Source organism: Pestalotiopsis fici, assembly GCF_000516985.1.
Source record: "Pestalotiopsis fici W106-1 unplaced genomic scaffold PFICI_Scf_6, whole genome shotgun sequence".
Lineage (NCBI taxonomy): Eukaryota > Fungi > Ascomycota > Sordariomycetes > Amphisphaeriales > Sporocadaceae > Pestalotiopsis > Pestalotiopsis fici.
This window is the reverse complement of record NW_006917096.1, coordinates 2,434,374-2,450,634: the sequence shown is the minus strand read 5'-3', so window position 1 is coordinate 2,450,634 and position 16,261 is coordinate 2,434,374. Positions and strand designations below refer to the sequence as shown.

At 51.7% G+C, this 16,261-nt stretch overlaps 4 protein-coding genes across 4 annotated transcripts; all 4 read left to right on the top strand.

Annotated features, from left to right (window-relative positions):
• Nucleotides 1-3,416: 3,416 nt before the first annotated feature.
• PFICI_09197 (uncharacterized protein) lies at nucleotides 3,417-6,146 on the top strand (the record flags this gene model as incomplete). Its single annotated transcript, XM_007837778.1, has 2 exons — nucleotides 3,417-5,514; nucleotides 5,563-6,146. The coding sequence occupies 2 exons, from the start codon at nucleotides 3,417-3,419 to the stop codon at nucleotides 6,144-6,146; spliced, it is 2,682 nt and encodes an 893-aa protein (XP_007835969.1).
• A 3,130-nt stretch (nucleotides 6,147-9,276) lies between these two features.
• PFICI_09196 (uncharacterized protein) lies at nucleotides 9,277-11,318 on the top strand (the record flags this gene model as incomplete). The annotated part of the gene is made up of 2 exons (XM_007837777.1): nucleotides 9,277-9,663; nucleotides 9,741-11,318. 2 exons carry the CDS (start codon nucleotides 9,277-9,279, stop codon nucleotides 11,316-11,318), a joined length of 1,965 nt encoding a protein of 654 aa, XP_007835968.1.
• A 1,235-nt stretch (nucleotides 11,319-12,553) lies between these two features.
• PFICI_09195 (uncharacterized protein) lies at nucleotides 12,554-14,328 on the top strand (the record flags this gene model as incomplete). Its single annotated transcript, XM_007837776.1, has 2 exons — nucleotides 12,554-12,728; nucleotides 12,938-14,328. 2 exons carry the CDS (start codon nucleotides 12,554-12,556, stop codon nucleotides 14,326-14,328), a joined length of 1,566 nt encoding a protein of 521 aa, XP_007835967.1.
• A 764-nt stretch (nucleotides 14,329-15,092) lies between these two features.
• PFICI_09194 (uncharacterized protein) lies at nucleotides 15,093-16,052 on the top strand (the record flags this gene model as incomplete). Its single annotated transcript, XM_007837775.1, has 1 exon — nucleotides 15,093-16,052. The coding sequence occupies one exon, from the start codon at nucleotides 15,093-15,095 to the stop codon at nucleotides 16,050-16,052; it is 960 nt and encodes a 319-aa protein (XP_007835966.1).
• Between the last annotated feature and the right edge of the window lie 209 nt (nucleotides 16,053-16,261).

Sequence of the window (16,261 nt, the reverse complement as noted above, 5' to 3'; positions counted from 1 at the left end):
CAGAGGGAAGAGTGAATGATTTACCGCTAAAGCAAGGCCCGGGCAACACGAACCATTCTGCTGGATGGGTCATAGCGTGCATGCCCGGCCTTGCGTGCTGCGAGGCAAGAAAAAAGACGGGGGAGATCGGAGGGGGACCAGCAAGTGCAATTCAGCACGGATGATGATGATGGACATTGCAGCTTTGTGTCGAATTTTTTCTGTGATCTAGTCCCCAGGTACAGTGCTCGCGGGGGCAGACCAGCAAATGTCCAAGACAGACTAAAAGCCGCTCGGCAATATCTAGGGCAGTCCGTCTTGCGCGTCCCAATTTGCAACACATCCAAGAGGTTTGTTTTACTGTGTACAAGGAAAAAATTCGAAAATAGAACCTCAGTCAAGACACACATATATCTTCTCGCCACGTCCGTCATGTTTCTTCGCAGAAATTCGCAGACACTGTTCACCGATTGTGGCTGGCGCCCGTGTTGGCTTCGCAATTGTCTCGGCTAACCACCAGCAATATAGTCGATAAAAGGATCAATGGATTGATTGACCCCCAACCTCATGGCCCGTTTGCTCTCTACTATCTAGACATCATTCCAATCAATTAAATGCATGTTCCAGACGACGAATGAGCAAAGAAGCACTTTGCTTGCCAATCGCCGAATCACGTAACCCGGATCCCAGCACCTCCGTTCGTTGGCTGACTGGGCGTGCCCCTTTTCTTATTGCATACTCCCCCGTTCGGATATAGCTGACTAGCCATGTACCCACTCTGCTATCCACGGTTAGCTAGTCTCGTCCGTGCCATGCTCCAAATGCCCACCAGGGCCTCACAAATTCAAGATGACTTCTTTCATGGAACGATCTGCTTTGTGTTGACTGGGGCCTGTGGCATGGTCTCTCTGATTCTGGAGTCCTACGGAGAATGCCTTTTGTATTGGCATGGAACGTGCCCATGGCCCCGTGGATCTGCAATATGGATAAAAGAAATGTCGCTGGCAGTCCACGTGTGGAATGCGTTTAATCAACGACGAAATTCTACACCTGAGCACGAAACAAACGGGCATAGATTAAGATGCAGTTCTCGGCGAATGCCTCGTCGCACAAGAAGGGACCCAGCTGAATAGATTTGCCCGAGACACTAACCACTTTGAATGCGAATATCATTTGATTCGGGAAGGGAAAAAAAGGAAAGAGGAGAAAAAGAAATATGATCCTCGTGGCAAAATATCCAGTCCACAACAGCATGCTTCTGGAAGCGATGAGTAGTATTTCATCGTCCCTTGCAGCCGAATGAATGTAGAGGGGCGCTTTGGACAACGCAGGTGGCCTGCCTTGCCTTCTACTCTGCAAAAACACTATGTACACCAAAGAGAAGACGGAATTCCAGCAGTCTGTTGACGATACGGTGGCTAACTTCCAGCCATGGTAATTCATGAATCAGCAACTCTTCGCATGGTAGCCACACCCTGTGAATTGGGTTTGACTCCTGTCCAAGTTCTTGACTGTTTGTAACTAGCTGGTCTGTCTGTTTCTCTGCCTGTCTGCCGTCCCCAGTTGCAATGCATGGAAGAAACCTTGTTACGCTGTATGGGGGATCAAGTGTCAAACGCCCAGTCAAAGTTAGGCTTTCTCTGGTGAGCTTCTCTTGTTCATTGACATTTTGGATGCAGCGGATATGCCTGGTCTTGTCCGACGGGAAAGCAAGCCGAAACTCGCATCAACGTTTAGACTGGCAGCCTGGGCCATGTTAGCATTTGGTTCGAGCTGAAATGGTCACACAGTTAGTACGATACCGTATGTGACACTACCACCAGCAGTCGGATTCTTGTTCGATGTTTTGCCTCATCGATTTCATCAATGATGACTGAGAGCCCAAACAAAATGCTTCATCTATCCCATAATATCACAGAGACTAATTAAATGTGAGCATCAACGAAATAATAATCATAATCATAATAATCCCTCCTGGCATCGCTCGGGAGCGCAAATTGCCTCCCCTCCAGCATGCCCTCGCTGCCCCACACTCGGCGTAGCCCATGCCAGTGTCTGAGGTGCGTGATTCGTCCAAGGTTGTCAGTTCCTGGAATGGTGGAGCAAGCCCAAGATTGAGGAGAGCAGGGGGAAGAGGAGAGGGAGAGCTCGATATGCACCAAGGGTTGAGAGTGCTACCGTGCTCGAGATGAAAACCCCCGGCTCGGGTGTAGCCAAGGTGCATTGCGCGCGTGCGACAGTTGAGCGACGTCGAGGTATTGTGGACATGCAGACAAGGTGCCACGGGGACGGTTCCAGCGGCCAGCACAGCGTACTGGATACCTTGCGCACGCCAAGACACGACTGGTTCCCCTACGTCGACCCCATGTCCCTGATGCCCCTCCAACAGTGCAGGCACACCAAGACCTCGCCCCTGGCAGCGACCAGCGTCCGCACGCTCTTTTTTCGTCTTTTGATCTCTACCTCCACCGACCCAGGTTCTTATTTCCCCAAGCCTAGCTGCATTAGTAGAGAGAATGATGAGTTGATGAGTGAGAGAGAGAAAGAGAGAGGGAGAGAGAAGGGTGAAAAGTCTTGGGGCTCTCATGTGCATGTAGCAGGAGAATTCCAGAGGTTCCTCCGACCGTCTTGTCTGCCTGTGCTTCTGGTGCTGCAGCCAGCACTACAGTACAGGACATACTGAGCGAGAGTACTTGCATGAAGAGCGAAGCTACCGCATAGCTAGTACCCCTCCAGCGTTGCGACCTACATTACTCTACCTAAACTAAAGGTAGCCTGTGGATGCTACCGCCGGCGTTGGAACCACCACCCACCAGCATTGCCTGCATATCTGCATACCTGCACATCTCTCTCTCCTGTCTCTGCTACCTTGTCTGCTTGCCTGCCTCCCTCCAGTACTATCCCCCTTCTCATACCCTACCTGGTCTCGGAGAGCCGCTTCCTTTTCTATTACGCCGGGTCCTCCATTTTCTAATTTCACTTTTTTTCCTTTTCCTTTCCTTCGAGCGTTCACCCAACACTCCCACGGCCGTATCATCTTCTACTTCGTGTGAAGCAGTTGACGGCTGTCTCTTCGGTCTTGCCTCTGCCCAAGATCGATTGGACGCAAAAAGACGCGACCTCTAGCGATTCAGCTCGGACGCGCTGCTTGTCACGGCCTACCTCAGGTCTGGACAAGAAGAAGAAAAACGAGGCAGCTCTGGGCACTCGTTGCTTCCACGACAATCGAAAAAAGTGGCATAGACCATTACACAACTAACATTCTTTTCCCTTCTTTTTCTTTTAACTACTACTAAAATACCATTGTATTGGCGGCATTATAGCCTGCCGTACCTACCACTCGAAATCCCTCGAACATACCTACCCCAAACCCCGGGAACCAATAACCATAAACTATTCATAGGAAAGCTGCGTATAGATCGATCAACTCTGGCAATATGGCGCCTTCTCTGCACGCACATTCCTCCTTCACCCGGCCGCGCACCAGCGATCGGGATGGCCGGCCGAGCACTCGTGATCAGGATAACAGCTTGATCATCCCGAGCAGGACCTCTTCTCTGCATTCCCGTATCACCCAGCCGATCCCCTCCCAGCTCCAATCCAAGCCTCAGCAAAGGACGCCCAAGACCTTGACCCATGCGTACATGGTCTGCGGTGTTGGACGTGAGCCGTCACAATGGGTTAAGGCTCCTACTCCCGCCCAGGGAAAGATTGGGCACATGAAGGGCGCTGTTGGTCAATTTTGGCTTCCCGAGATTCTTGGTAGCAGCCCAAGGCTGGAGCAGGATAACGAGATCGCTCGTTCCCTCCATGCTGCCATGCGCGCCTGTTTCCCTCACGATGTCGAGATCTGCACCGGTCGCAGCCAACCCCACTGCGTGCACCACGCATTTGTTCTTCAGCAGGACTCATCGCACACGCTCTACGGTATTTGTCTGCGTGTTTGGTCCCGAGCCGACGAGAAGAGGGCCGAAACGATCCGAGATCTGAGGAAGCGAACCGAGCCCGATTTTTACGACAACACGGACGAGACCTACTGGATTCCTTACTGTCTCTCATTTCTCTCGAGATATCCTCTTTACAATCTTCTAGGAGATTACCTGCGCGGCATGTGGATTCACTGGAACAAAGCCACGAACCTCTTCCACGCCGAGGAAGTCTCGAGGATTCTCAGTTTCCCCGCTCCTCGCCTGAACGATCTGGTCCGAATCGACATGAAGGACTACGCCCTTTGCTACCAATTCCCTTCCTCGCCAACTGGCTTCCAAAACTTTGCCATGTGGCCGCTTTGGGCTTGCTTGTCCATTCCTAACATTGTCGGTGTCATTGAAGCCGCCATCTCTCCTACGCGACGCATCATCTTTGTCAGTCACTACCCGGCCATGCTTACGATGGCGGCCGAGACTGTTCGCTTCTGCGTCAGAGTGTACGAGTGGAGTGGTCTCTATGTTCCTGTCGTGCATGCCAGACACGCTACTGAGCTCGTCCAGGAGCCCGGTCCTTACATTCTGGGTATTACTGCAGAGTGTAGATCCCTTTTCACAGCTCCTTCTGATGCTCTTGTCGTGGACTTGGACCGCAACTTTGTCCTGACCTCCAGCCCGCCGACTGCTCTGAGCCCCAGCCAGCGCAATAAGTTTGTGACTCGCTTGACTCAGGCCCTCAATGGCGATGTTGCCCCGTCCGGTGTTCCTACACATCTCCGCTCGGCCTATGGTGGTGGCAAGCTAGTCCCGGCCGGCCAGATCATTGTCATGCGCGGAGAAGTCGAGTCTGTCCAGGACCCCGAGTGGTGGAACCAGGATGCCATCATGTCTGTAATGGACCACGTTTGCGAGAAGTTGGGCCGCAACACCGGCCTGAAGGCCGTTTTCGGTGGATCAGTCAAGAAGCCCTTGATGACCAAGGTGTCTATGAGACACTTGAACGAAATCGTTCGGGAGCGCAACCAGTACTCTCGTGACGCCATGGAAGCTTGGCAGGATTTCATCAACCTGAAGGGCCGTATGGAGACAGAGCTTGCCAAGGTCACCAAGCGTAACAACTACCTTGTTGAAGAGCTCGAGAGCTGGAAGACTCAGTTCCTTAAGTTCCAGGCCTTTGCTGAGCAGCTCACCAAGGAAACTCAAGATCTCAAGATCAAGATCGAGAACCACAAGCGTGAGAACCGCCGTCTCGGTGGCCTTATCGACCAGCAGAAGGATGACAATGCCAGACTTTCTGTCCGTCTTTCTGGTACTGAGAAGCAGAGAGACGATGCTCTTGAGGCCCTGGTTCTCCAGCAAGAGATTGCTGAAGAGCTCGAGAGAGAGCGCAAGCGCAACAAGAAGGAATTGGCCGCCCTCCAGGCTACCAACTCGACCATCATGCGCCAGCGCGATGAGGCCAGACGCGTCGTATTGCACCTGCGCAGCTTGATTGGCGGTCAATCCCACCACATGGAGCACCTCGTACACTCCTTGACCAAGCCCGAAGACTTGAGCGAGGAGATTGAGGCTGGATTTGACGAGGAGAATGCCGAGGAGAACAACAACAGTACGTTGATTGCAAAACAATTGATTGACATGAAACTGACAAGTATAGGCGTTTCCGCTGCCGATGAGCGACTTGGCCAGACCCTGACCCGCGCCTCTGACGCCAACAAGCGCCTGTCCTTCCTTGATGTGTCCGACCGTCACCTCAAGGACAAGACGGATGCTATTGCCCACATCATCCGCAACATTGCTGAGCAATGCCAGGCTGCCGTGGAGAGCCTGCAATTGGCACACGATGCCGATATTGAGCCCCGCACCAACTCGCGTCGGGCTAGCAACATGTCCATCGCCCACAGCGAGGACCAGTCCACCATCTCTTCAGAAATGGGTGACGAGCAGCTGCTGCACCCCTCTGGACGCACTTCCAGCATTCCTCCCACCCCGGATCTGATTCCCAACAGAAGCAGCACTGCTCTGTCCATGGCTTCCACCATGACGACGCCGGAGCGCAGCAGCCAGCAGTACATGACCCACAGCGATATTCCTACCAAGATCGTTGAGGATGACGAGGAAAGCTTGGCTGAGCGCAGCGACAATGAGACTGTCTCTCACGAGCCCGGTCTGCTGAGCAAGCATGACTTGATCCACCGACCATCCGGTGCCCGTATCAGTGCCATTGGCTCTACGCGGTAAATCGTCCCAATCGACGACTGTATCTATCATTGGCGTATCATGATCCACCATAGGACTTGGTCGCCACTCTCACGGAGGCTCTTTCTTTACTTCATATTTTTTTCCCCTGTGCATATGTCATTTACCATTATACCTCTTGCCACTTTACACACTTCGCAGCACAAGGCGTTCCGGTTCGGAGCCATATTCGGGCCCACGGCATGGGCAACAAATAATTCCATTTACTGTCATGGGAGAAGAAGAGAGATGAAAGGAGTGGGTCATTTATGAAAGTCTAACAACGTTTCTTTGCTTCTCAGTTGGGCTTGAGGTGTCTACTACCTATTTTTCATGAATGAACGGAAACCAAAGAGTTTGCCGATGTCTATCTTGTGCGCAACAGAAAATACTGTAACTGTAGCGTCTTCTCTAGCTACTTTCATTCTTACCGTACTTTCTCTCTTCGGCCATGGTCGACAACTCAAGACAAATAAAATCAATACCAGTAATACACATTTTGCTCCTTGATGGTGATGTATTATGCAGACGTGAGGTACACTTACGACCCTCATCGACCGAATCTCTGCCAAAAAGGGATTCTAAGGCGCGTGCCCGCCATTTTCCAAGGAGGAGGCCCAGCTCCTTTGGCTCTCCAACTGCAAGTCTCGGTGGTGGTCACTCGCGCGTCATGCAATTGCTTTTTATATATTCATGCATGGACGGAGGCGGGAGACTTTGGAAACTCGTTTTTGACACGCCTGTTATTGAATTTTAAGGTGTCATGGCTGCGTGGCGGGGTGATGCTTTCTTTTTCTTTTCTTTTTTTCCATCATCGTTATCTGCTGCCGCCTCTGTCGCCTGCGCCTTGTAAACGTTAAGCACGTGGCCGTCTGGACTACTGTATTGTACAGAGTACTGCAGCTCCGGCTTTGCTTATTTTCACATGGACTTGATGTAGGCTATATACAGACGCTTTGAAGTGTTGTACGAAGTCCAGAAAACGTTGGGAAGCTTTTCTGCGCTATGGTTTACCGTGGTGGCTGGAGTGGTGTTCTTGGGGGTCATTGATGGGAACCTGAGTAACGGTTATCTCTAGGGGGGACTATACGAAATTGAAAGGGACTGTATGGTAAATATCTACGAGATATCTTGCGTTCGTCAGTATTATTCTTTCCTTCCCCTCTTCCATCCCTTCTCAGAACTACTTCCTCCTGTTTGTCTGTGGCTCTGCGCTGTGCATGCTGGTGCTGGTCGTCCATTTTCACTTCAAGCGATGTATTGGCTGCAGCTTTGCGTCCTGTAACTCAAATGGTTCACGTGCCGTGTTACGCATATTGCTTATTCCAAATTTAGAGTATGCCCGGCAGATGGAAGACAGGAGATGGTGTGGTACGGTTGGTGTATTTTGGCGTGTTGAGGAAAACTAGCCAATACAATATTTATTCATTCATGGGTGAAACACCGTAATTGACACCACATAGCAATACTTCTGGAGGTGATAATGGTCGGTATATCGACAATTTCATGTCCTTCGGGGCATGAATGATAATGTAGCGGGAAACTCACTTCTTATCACCGAGCGATTGTTCTCGATTCAAGTTGAGAAAAGACAGGTGTAGTGCAGCCTTCCACTCTTGCAATCTCGTTAATCGAAGAGTATAAATGATATTTCTACTTTACTTATGCATCGAATGCACCAATGGACGCTCAATGAGCTGCAATGGTAATACGAAGTAGTATCCTGCTGTACAGGACCTGTCCACTGCTATAATTGTAAGGCCTGCCTTGAGCTAAACAATGGTGTCGAAAGCCTCAATCTCAGTGGTCACGAGAGAATGTTAGATGGTGCAACTAATGAAATTTGTTCAATGGGTTGAAGTTTTGTATAGATGGATTGGGTCGCTTGAAGCATGTCTAGGCCTGAAATTGTGCCGCACTTGAGCGATTTCAGGTCGATTTGTGAGTCTTCTCGGGTAAGAGTGCTATTCACGTTTGGCATTTTAACATCTCAAATCACATTAGCAAGCTTACAAGCTTATACACTCTAATCACTATAGCTTGTCCTTGACTTATACACAACATTGTGGCTACCAAGTCAAACACCATTAAGAGTACTGCTATTTGCCCATGCATCGATGGTATTCCCAGCATTGAGAAATGGCGCCTTCTTCATAATAAGTGTACCATGGTCAATGCAACATGAAATGTACTCCACCAAAGACCTTGTTTGCTAGTGACGTATATGCAGCATGAACACTCATGATCTGTCTGTATATTGTTGGTTGTAGATAACATGTTGACTATTGTCTGTTGATGGTTCCACTTGCTAGCCTCCCACGACCCTTGATATATACATGCTGCACCAATGATCGCATCAAATGCTGTCCATGGGTTCAGGGTACCGGTATCCTCTTCTGGTCAAACCACATGAGCGGAATCGTCCGTTTTACGCTTGAATCAAGTATCGCCTAGCCTAGTCGCGAAGTGCACGCGGGGAAACATGACGGGAGGTTTTTACTCGGACAATTGTTTGCTTGTACGTACGTGGCACGGTGTCACGCGCTTTTGGCAGTTTCTTGTACAAATTAGACAGAGGAAACTGAATGCTTATGCCATGTGTCCATGTTCAATGACTGGTGTCTAGTCAAACCTCCACGGCAATATTAAAAATGACGTGAAGACAGATTTTAAGCGATTGTCAGCATTTCATTCCACAAGAGGGTTCCGTACATCAGGGTATTAGCGAGCCCCACAAAACATACAGCCCTGGGCCAAGGCATGGGTGGGACGCTGGGCTAGTACTGCGTTGACCTGGAAACGGTGATAAACAGGGAGCGGAGCAGATCCACAATTCATGATCTCCAAATTTCAAGAGACGGTGCGCCGCCGCCCCCCATCCACTACCTACTTACTACCTAAGCAAGACCGGAGAAGAGTTGCCCAATCTGCACCTTGTCGCAAACCAATACATACACACAGACATATTCAATACATCAAAACCAAAAAATAACGACGCACATGTTGGAAAGTCTATTAACACGTCGATTTTGGAAAGAAACACCAAGAAACAGATTAGACTGACCGTCGGCCATTATTCCTCCACCCCGATTGAGAGAGGAAAAATAGACGTCTCCACTACCCATCACTCACCATGGACGCTGAGAGCCTACCGGGCTCGCCTTGCGCCGGCACACCAACAACACCATTGTTGCCAGCAACACCAGATCGCGTAAACCAACAACGAGAGCCAAACGTCTCTCCGACCCGTTCCGGTCATCATCGCGATAGTAGCATACATGATAAGATTCAGCAATTCAATAACATGTCGTCGCGCCTCGGACCTCAAACTGCCGCCGCCATGACCAAGCAGCTCGAACGCAAGACGGCCGACGCCGCACTCAAGCGCGCCATGCTCGGTCGCGAGGAGGCCGAGAGTGAGATGCGCCGCTTCAGAGAGGAGGCGCGACTGCTGCGCAAACAGATCGAGGAGGGCAAGGAGAGGGAGAGAAGAGTTGGCGAGAGATTGGAAACTGTCATGGTGTGTTCCCGCTCCTCTTTCGTCGTTATTTTACGCGTTTCTTGGCTGACCATTGATCTCTTCCCCCCTTTCAACAGGAAAACTATGGACGCGCTAAAGAGACATATTCGCATACTCAAGCCCTATGGGAGAAGGAGATACGACGCGCTCGCAAGGAAACGTTCAAGTCGCAATCCACCACTGTCAAATTGCAAGAAGAGCTCAAAGCCGCGAGAGAAGAGCTAAAGATCACGAGTGCCTCGGCACAATCCACCGAAGAAATCCTCGAACGCGAAAAGGAGAGGACCCAAGCCAGAGAGCAAGAGGCTTTTGCTTCCAGGCATCAACTGGCTACACTACAAGAGCAGCTGCAACAGGCAGTGCAACGCATCAATGTCGTTGAGCAGGAGCGTGATGCTTTCAAGACACTCGCACACAACGAAGAAGTTGCCAGAATTGCTGCTGAAGGCCGCCTGCCCCTACCGCAGCCCGAGGACAGCGACGATGAATTTTCATCGCCCAAGAAGGAGGCAGCGCCGCTGGCCAGTGTAGATGTTGTCTCATCTGCTGCTAGTGAGGCTGAGATTGAAGAACTGACCCGACTATGGCAATGGGAGAGGCAAAGAGCCAACCGTACCCAAGAATATCTAGAATTCCTCGAGGCAGAGTGCCACCTCAAGACGTGCGCTTGTGCCAAATCATCATCATCCTCATCCTCCATGAGGCGCAGTCTCCTGGGCTCATCGCGCAGATCTCGGCCGGATCCTGTAGCCATCCTGGACCCAGCCGATCTTGCGATCCTTGGAAAGCCTCACGACAGTACCCCATTCCGATCATCCCGGTCATCTGTACCGCCCGAAGAAACTGTCATTCACCGCTCTGGTTCTACCTCGCCAGCTACAGAGGTGCAGGACATGCTCCAACTAGAGGAGCAGCCCAAGAGGGCAAAGCAGCCACGAAGAAGCATGGTTTTCCTCCCAGAACAGGGCACGTTCCGCACAATGTCACAGGCGGAGATGGAAGCCATGCAAATTGATGAGGAGCCCTCGTCGGCTGAACCTCCAACACCCGTTGATGCAGTACCACCGCCTGCGCATTATTCGCGCACACCATCAGTGGAACCGCCTACTTTTGCCATGATTAGACAGGAACGGACGTCTCTCCTTTCGCTGCTCAACGCGCCGCGCCAGGATGAGAACGAAGGAAACGCACCGGTCTTCAACATTCCGACGACACCAGGAAGCTACCCTGCCTCGGAAGCAGATTTCGACCAGAACGATCGTGCCGAGTCGGTCGAGCCTGAACGCACCAGCTTCAGGAAATCGCAGGAGGACGTCCAAGCGCAAGAACCTGCCGGTCACTACACAACCACTACGACAACAACCCGAGTCCCGCTTCGCGAGGACAGGAAAACAAATTCCAAAACTTACGCCATAACCGGGAGACGAGCTCCGTCAAGAGAGCCTTCGAGAGAGCCGTCGTTCGATAAAAACAATCCTGCAATGACGCCCACCATGACACGCGAGCAAGCATTGGCGCAAATAAGGGAACGTCGAGGAAGAGCCCGGAGCGCAGCTCAAGGGGCAGCAACACCACGAAGGCAGATGGTGACTGGAAACGGTGAACGTAGGGACGTCAGCGCTCCAGCCGGCAGGGCGGCACAGGGCAAGAGCTGACAATCACAGAAGAATACCTGGTCAGTATGAGTTGTGTATGATGAATGATTGTCGTCCTATAGACGATGTGGGAAGGAAGCGTTTGAGACTCATTTCTGCATTGCGCGTTGGGAGTTCCTTGTTCATCATGGCTTGTTTTAGCGGGGACCAAAAAGATTGGCATTTACATCGGCGTTGGAGGGGGAGTTTTTTGAAAGGCAACTCCTTGCCCGTGTGATACCAATTGCGATTTTTGTACATATTTACTGGGGAGTTGGTGGTGTTGGAATAAGTTTTGTTTACAATTGTCATTTTAATGAAACCAGGGGCGCCAAGCGCTGCCCGTAATTCTCTTACCAAATACCTACGCGTGAATTGCCCTTCTTGGATTTGTATCTCAACAGTATGCAAGCTGATGAATGTGATGTCGTGTTATAATAAGTAAACGTGGCGACAACTGCCACTATGACCATGTGTGTGTGTGCAGACAATACAGACAAGGATTATAGAGTAACGAGGAGCCGCATTGCGTGGCGTTTCTTGATGATCATGTATAATACGCGGCAATATTCTCCGACATGGCCAAGCTGGGAATCCGTGTTGGTGTTTCCACGTAGAAAATCCAGGGGTGTGGCAATTCGGCTGTGCTCAAGTAAGCTGAGTGTACCACACTTTGTCATATTATAAATATACTCTAGATTCGGCTGTCCCCGAGTCAGGGGGACCCGCAGCCTGGCAATTGGGCAACTGGGTGCTGGAGGCTGGCTGCTGGCTGGTCAATGCGTCTGCGTTTAAAAGCCCAAAGTGTCCAGTACCTGGCAGCGGCTTTTCGCTTCCTAGGCGCCCGCGATCCAATGAGATGCTCGAGGTATTTCATTCATTCATTCGCTCACTCACAGTTTACACACTCACTCACTCACTCTGGAAAAGGAAAGCAGTGAAGGAGTGAGTAAGCAACGACACAATTTCAATCGGAAGTCCCCCAAAGGCCCATAGCCTAAGCTACACCCACCCATTGTCATTCAACAAAGAACGAGTCCAAGATCAATCATACATCTCACTACTACTGGTGGTGGATCTTTTGGGTTTCTGTGTGTGTGCGCTCTCACATAGCTTCCCCTCCGGTCGGCACTTGGAGGAAGGACGCTTTTGCTGGCTACAATACTGTGCCTACTCCTTGACTGGAGCATCAGATCCACCTGCATGAGGTCTCATGGGATCATGCCTCAGTCGCACATAGCGAGGCAGCAGGAGAAATGAGCGAAACCAACGTATCTGAAGCCTCTTCGGCCTTTTCGAGATTCCATCTGCCCCCGTCGCATCCGCAGCTCATCTCCAAGATTCCCAAGATTCTCCCACACGAGCGCGTTTTTCCGATTCAGATAGGATCGGAGCTCTTTAAGCTCTCTGGTGCTTCACTCTCGTCAGACGGTGTGTATACATCAAACTTCCTTAAACTCACAACACTCCTTCTACTCCGCAACCCAACCCCGTGCCTTTTGTCTCCCCTCTGTGATTCTGCCGTGGAGGCTGTCGCTGTCGTATAGTATCCCCACTCACCTAGTCGCATGTTTGATCTTATCATACGCATTTGTCAGCCCCAACTCTTTTGACGTCAAGTCCATGCTGACTCAACCTAGCGCCCTCATACTTCTCGCAATATTTCTTGTGCCAGATCAAAACTGCCGAGGAGAATGGCGAGGAAGTCTGCAGTGCCATCAGGACACTCTACATTGATCGGGATCCAGAGACATTCAAGGACATCTCCTTGCACCTCCAAGGCTACCATGTTGCACCACGCAGTGGCACCCATTTCGTGCGTCTCTTTGCAGACGCGCAGTTTTACACGCTGCCCAAGCTAATGTCCCAACTTTACGAGGAGAGTATATTCATGTCCATTGGTCATCGGGAATTCCAGATCCCGCGTGATCTGTTCCAAGGACCCGGTAATAGCCCAAACTTTTTCTCGCTTGGCTATGCCATCTTCTTCTCGACGCCCGAGGAGATCTTTCCCGGTCTCAACCGCGAGGGTTTGATCCGGCCACCATCCATCCAGCCGCCGGCCGTTAGAAACCGCTCAGCAGACATCTTTGCAGATCTCGTGAATCTGCTCAAGGGGTATCCCGTACACATACGCAACGAGGAGCACCGCGCAAGCCTACTCCGAGACTGTCGTTACTTCAACTTCAAGGGTCTAGAACAGCGGCTCATACCCCACCACATTAGCTTCAACCAGGCGAGGCACCGCAGCGAGATTGTGCTGCGCATCCAGGATATTCTCAAGTCCGGCATCTCCTTTGCGCCGGATCCGGTCTCAACGCCAATGCACCATGGCGGCGATGCAGCAGCAGCCGCCGCCACGGTCTCGGGCTGGATCAACTATGCGAGGCCGTTTGTGGATGACGCGCCGCACGAGCTGATTCTAGAAATCGGCGTGGAGAACACCAAGATCCACACGCACATTATGCGCGCCGAGTTCTTTGGCCAGATCAAGGCCCGCATCGCCAAGCTCTTCGAGGTCATTGCCGCCAAGCTGAACCTGCCGCCCACCACGCAGCCGCTGGGCCTGCTCATGGCCCGGGGCGGCGCCGGCAGCCAGCCCCCGACCCCGGGCCACACGGCTCTGAGCGAGGACCTGGTCCGCATCGCCATTGAGCCCGATGCGTACATTGAGCTCGACGGCAGCGTCTTCCCCACCCACACCGCTGACGCAGACGAAATGCCCCCGGCGCCGTTTTCCTCGCATTCGTCCATGGGTCGTGGTATGAGCGAGTCCGACAGTCCCGCGTCCAGCATGAGCGGTCTGTTTGGGAATCCGCGAAAGCGGAGGAGGCTCGACATTACTCCCGCGGGACAGGCGGCCCCCACCGCATCTTCAGGGGAGTGGGTGATTAAAAAGGGCCAGTGGAGGCTCAAGATACAAGCATCGCAAGGAGGCAAGAGTGCAGTCGAATGTGTGCTTGTCGCCGTGAGACTCGAGGCATACAGCAGTGAGCAGGACAGGAACGCGCAGAGAGGCTTCTTGAGCTGAGAAGGGGACTCGTGTCGTAAAATGAAAGGAGACAGATGGGAGCCTACATAACAGAAGGCTCCTCTGGCGTTTTATGGTGTAAAGAGACCAAGCGAGGTTTTGCGCTGGCGATTATTTCTTGTTACTTGATAATCGGACCAGGGCCATCATGGGCATTTTACTCGTAGTTGGGTTTGTGCATCTATGGAGAAGTATATTGGATATGCTCAATCCATTTTTAGATCGGGTTGATATCTGAATTGCTTGTCTGGATCCCAAGTACCTTGTTCCTCATATTCGTGTTATTATTGAAATGGCGGACATCCACATTTATAATCATAAGTACGAAACAAATTTTAATCAATACAGGTCAATTTTTCACTTGTGACTATTGCATTACACTCTGAACCGTGACCATATACTTATCTATGCCCACCTAGTAGCTAATTAACTTACCCGTCATACGGCTCAATGTGGCCCAAGCCAAGGCTCGCATGGATCCAGGTTCTTTGAGTTTCTACAGACTAAATGACTCGCGTTGAAGATCGCGATGAAAGACACGATCTATCCCAAAGCTCCACCGATGAACAGATCATTAGTTGGCACTGCCCTGCAAAAAGATTTATAGACAAAAACCGCTCAGGATCAATGCATTAATAATACGGGGAAAAACAGAGACTTTTGATACAAAATGTGAGGCGTTCCCTTGCTCTGCTCCGGCCTGGTTTGGCCAGCCCATCAACACACCATACGGCCGTGGCCTCCTTCCATGGAACGAAAAAGCCATGCCACCATCGTACGGAACACAAGCATACTGGGACGAACGTTTCACAAAAGAGAACCACTTTGAGTGGCTATTGCCTCCCGATGCGCTGACGGGACCGGTCCGTGACGCCCTCGAGACGTGCGGCGAGACTGCTGCTGCTGCTGCTACTGCGTATTACCCGAGACTTCTGCACATTGGCTGCGGCTCGTCAGACTTGTCGTTTCACCTACGCAGTCTGGTGACGCATGGCGAGCAAGTCGTCAATGTGGATTACTCCGAGGTCGCCATCCGGAAATGCGTCGAGCAGGAAGCCCTGCGTAGAAGCCGCGACAATAACGGTGGTGATCACGCAAGTATGATTTGGAAGACGGCAGACTTGCTCGCCCCGGCTTCCGTGGCCATGCTGAGGCCGGCAACAGACCGTCTTGGCCATGATGCCGCCAAGGAAGCAGCACCAGGCTTTTTTGATGTTATTGTAGACAAAAGCACGAGCGACTGCATAGCCTGCGCCGATGACGTGAAAGTCGACCTGCCGTACCGTCTCTGTCTCCCTCTGCACCGAACTGCGGTATCATTGGCAGATTACCCAGAATTCGAGGTGCCGACAGTGGTGCCATGCTCAAGTTATGTGCACCCTCTCCACGTCATTGCCGTCCACCTCGCGGCCTTGGCCAGGCCCAGGGTCGCGCGCTGGTTGTGTCTTTCCTACTCGGACGATCGGTTCGACTTTCTGGGGACGAGCCATATCAACAACAGCAGCAGCAGGAAAGACTCTCCAGCTTTCGACGACGACGACGACAACAACAACCTTGTCCCAGACGGCTTCCCTGACCCGCGAGTGTTGTGGAGGGTCGAGAAGAAGCAGGAAATAGTGGTTGGAGAGGAGGAGGAGTCGGGAGACGTTGCGAGGCCGTATGTCCACCGACCGCCCACGGTGTATTGGCTGTATACCCTCGTCCGTACGGAGCAACCTCTCTGAGTGGTGCTGCCTTTGTCGAGTGCCACCCCATCGGTCAGACCGTTAGTCGTGACATGTCCCTGCCCTTCTTGATGGTGCTAATTTGCCTTGGGAGATTTAGCATTGCAGGTGCCATGACATTCGGGAGAGACAGACGAGGCCATGGCCGCGATGTTCTTCCAAGCACAGTAAAATTGAGCTCCCGTGAGTCCTAGAATGTCTGTGGTGAA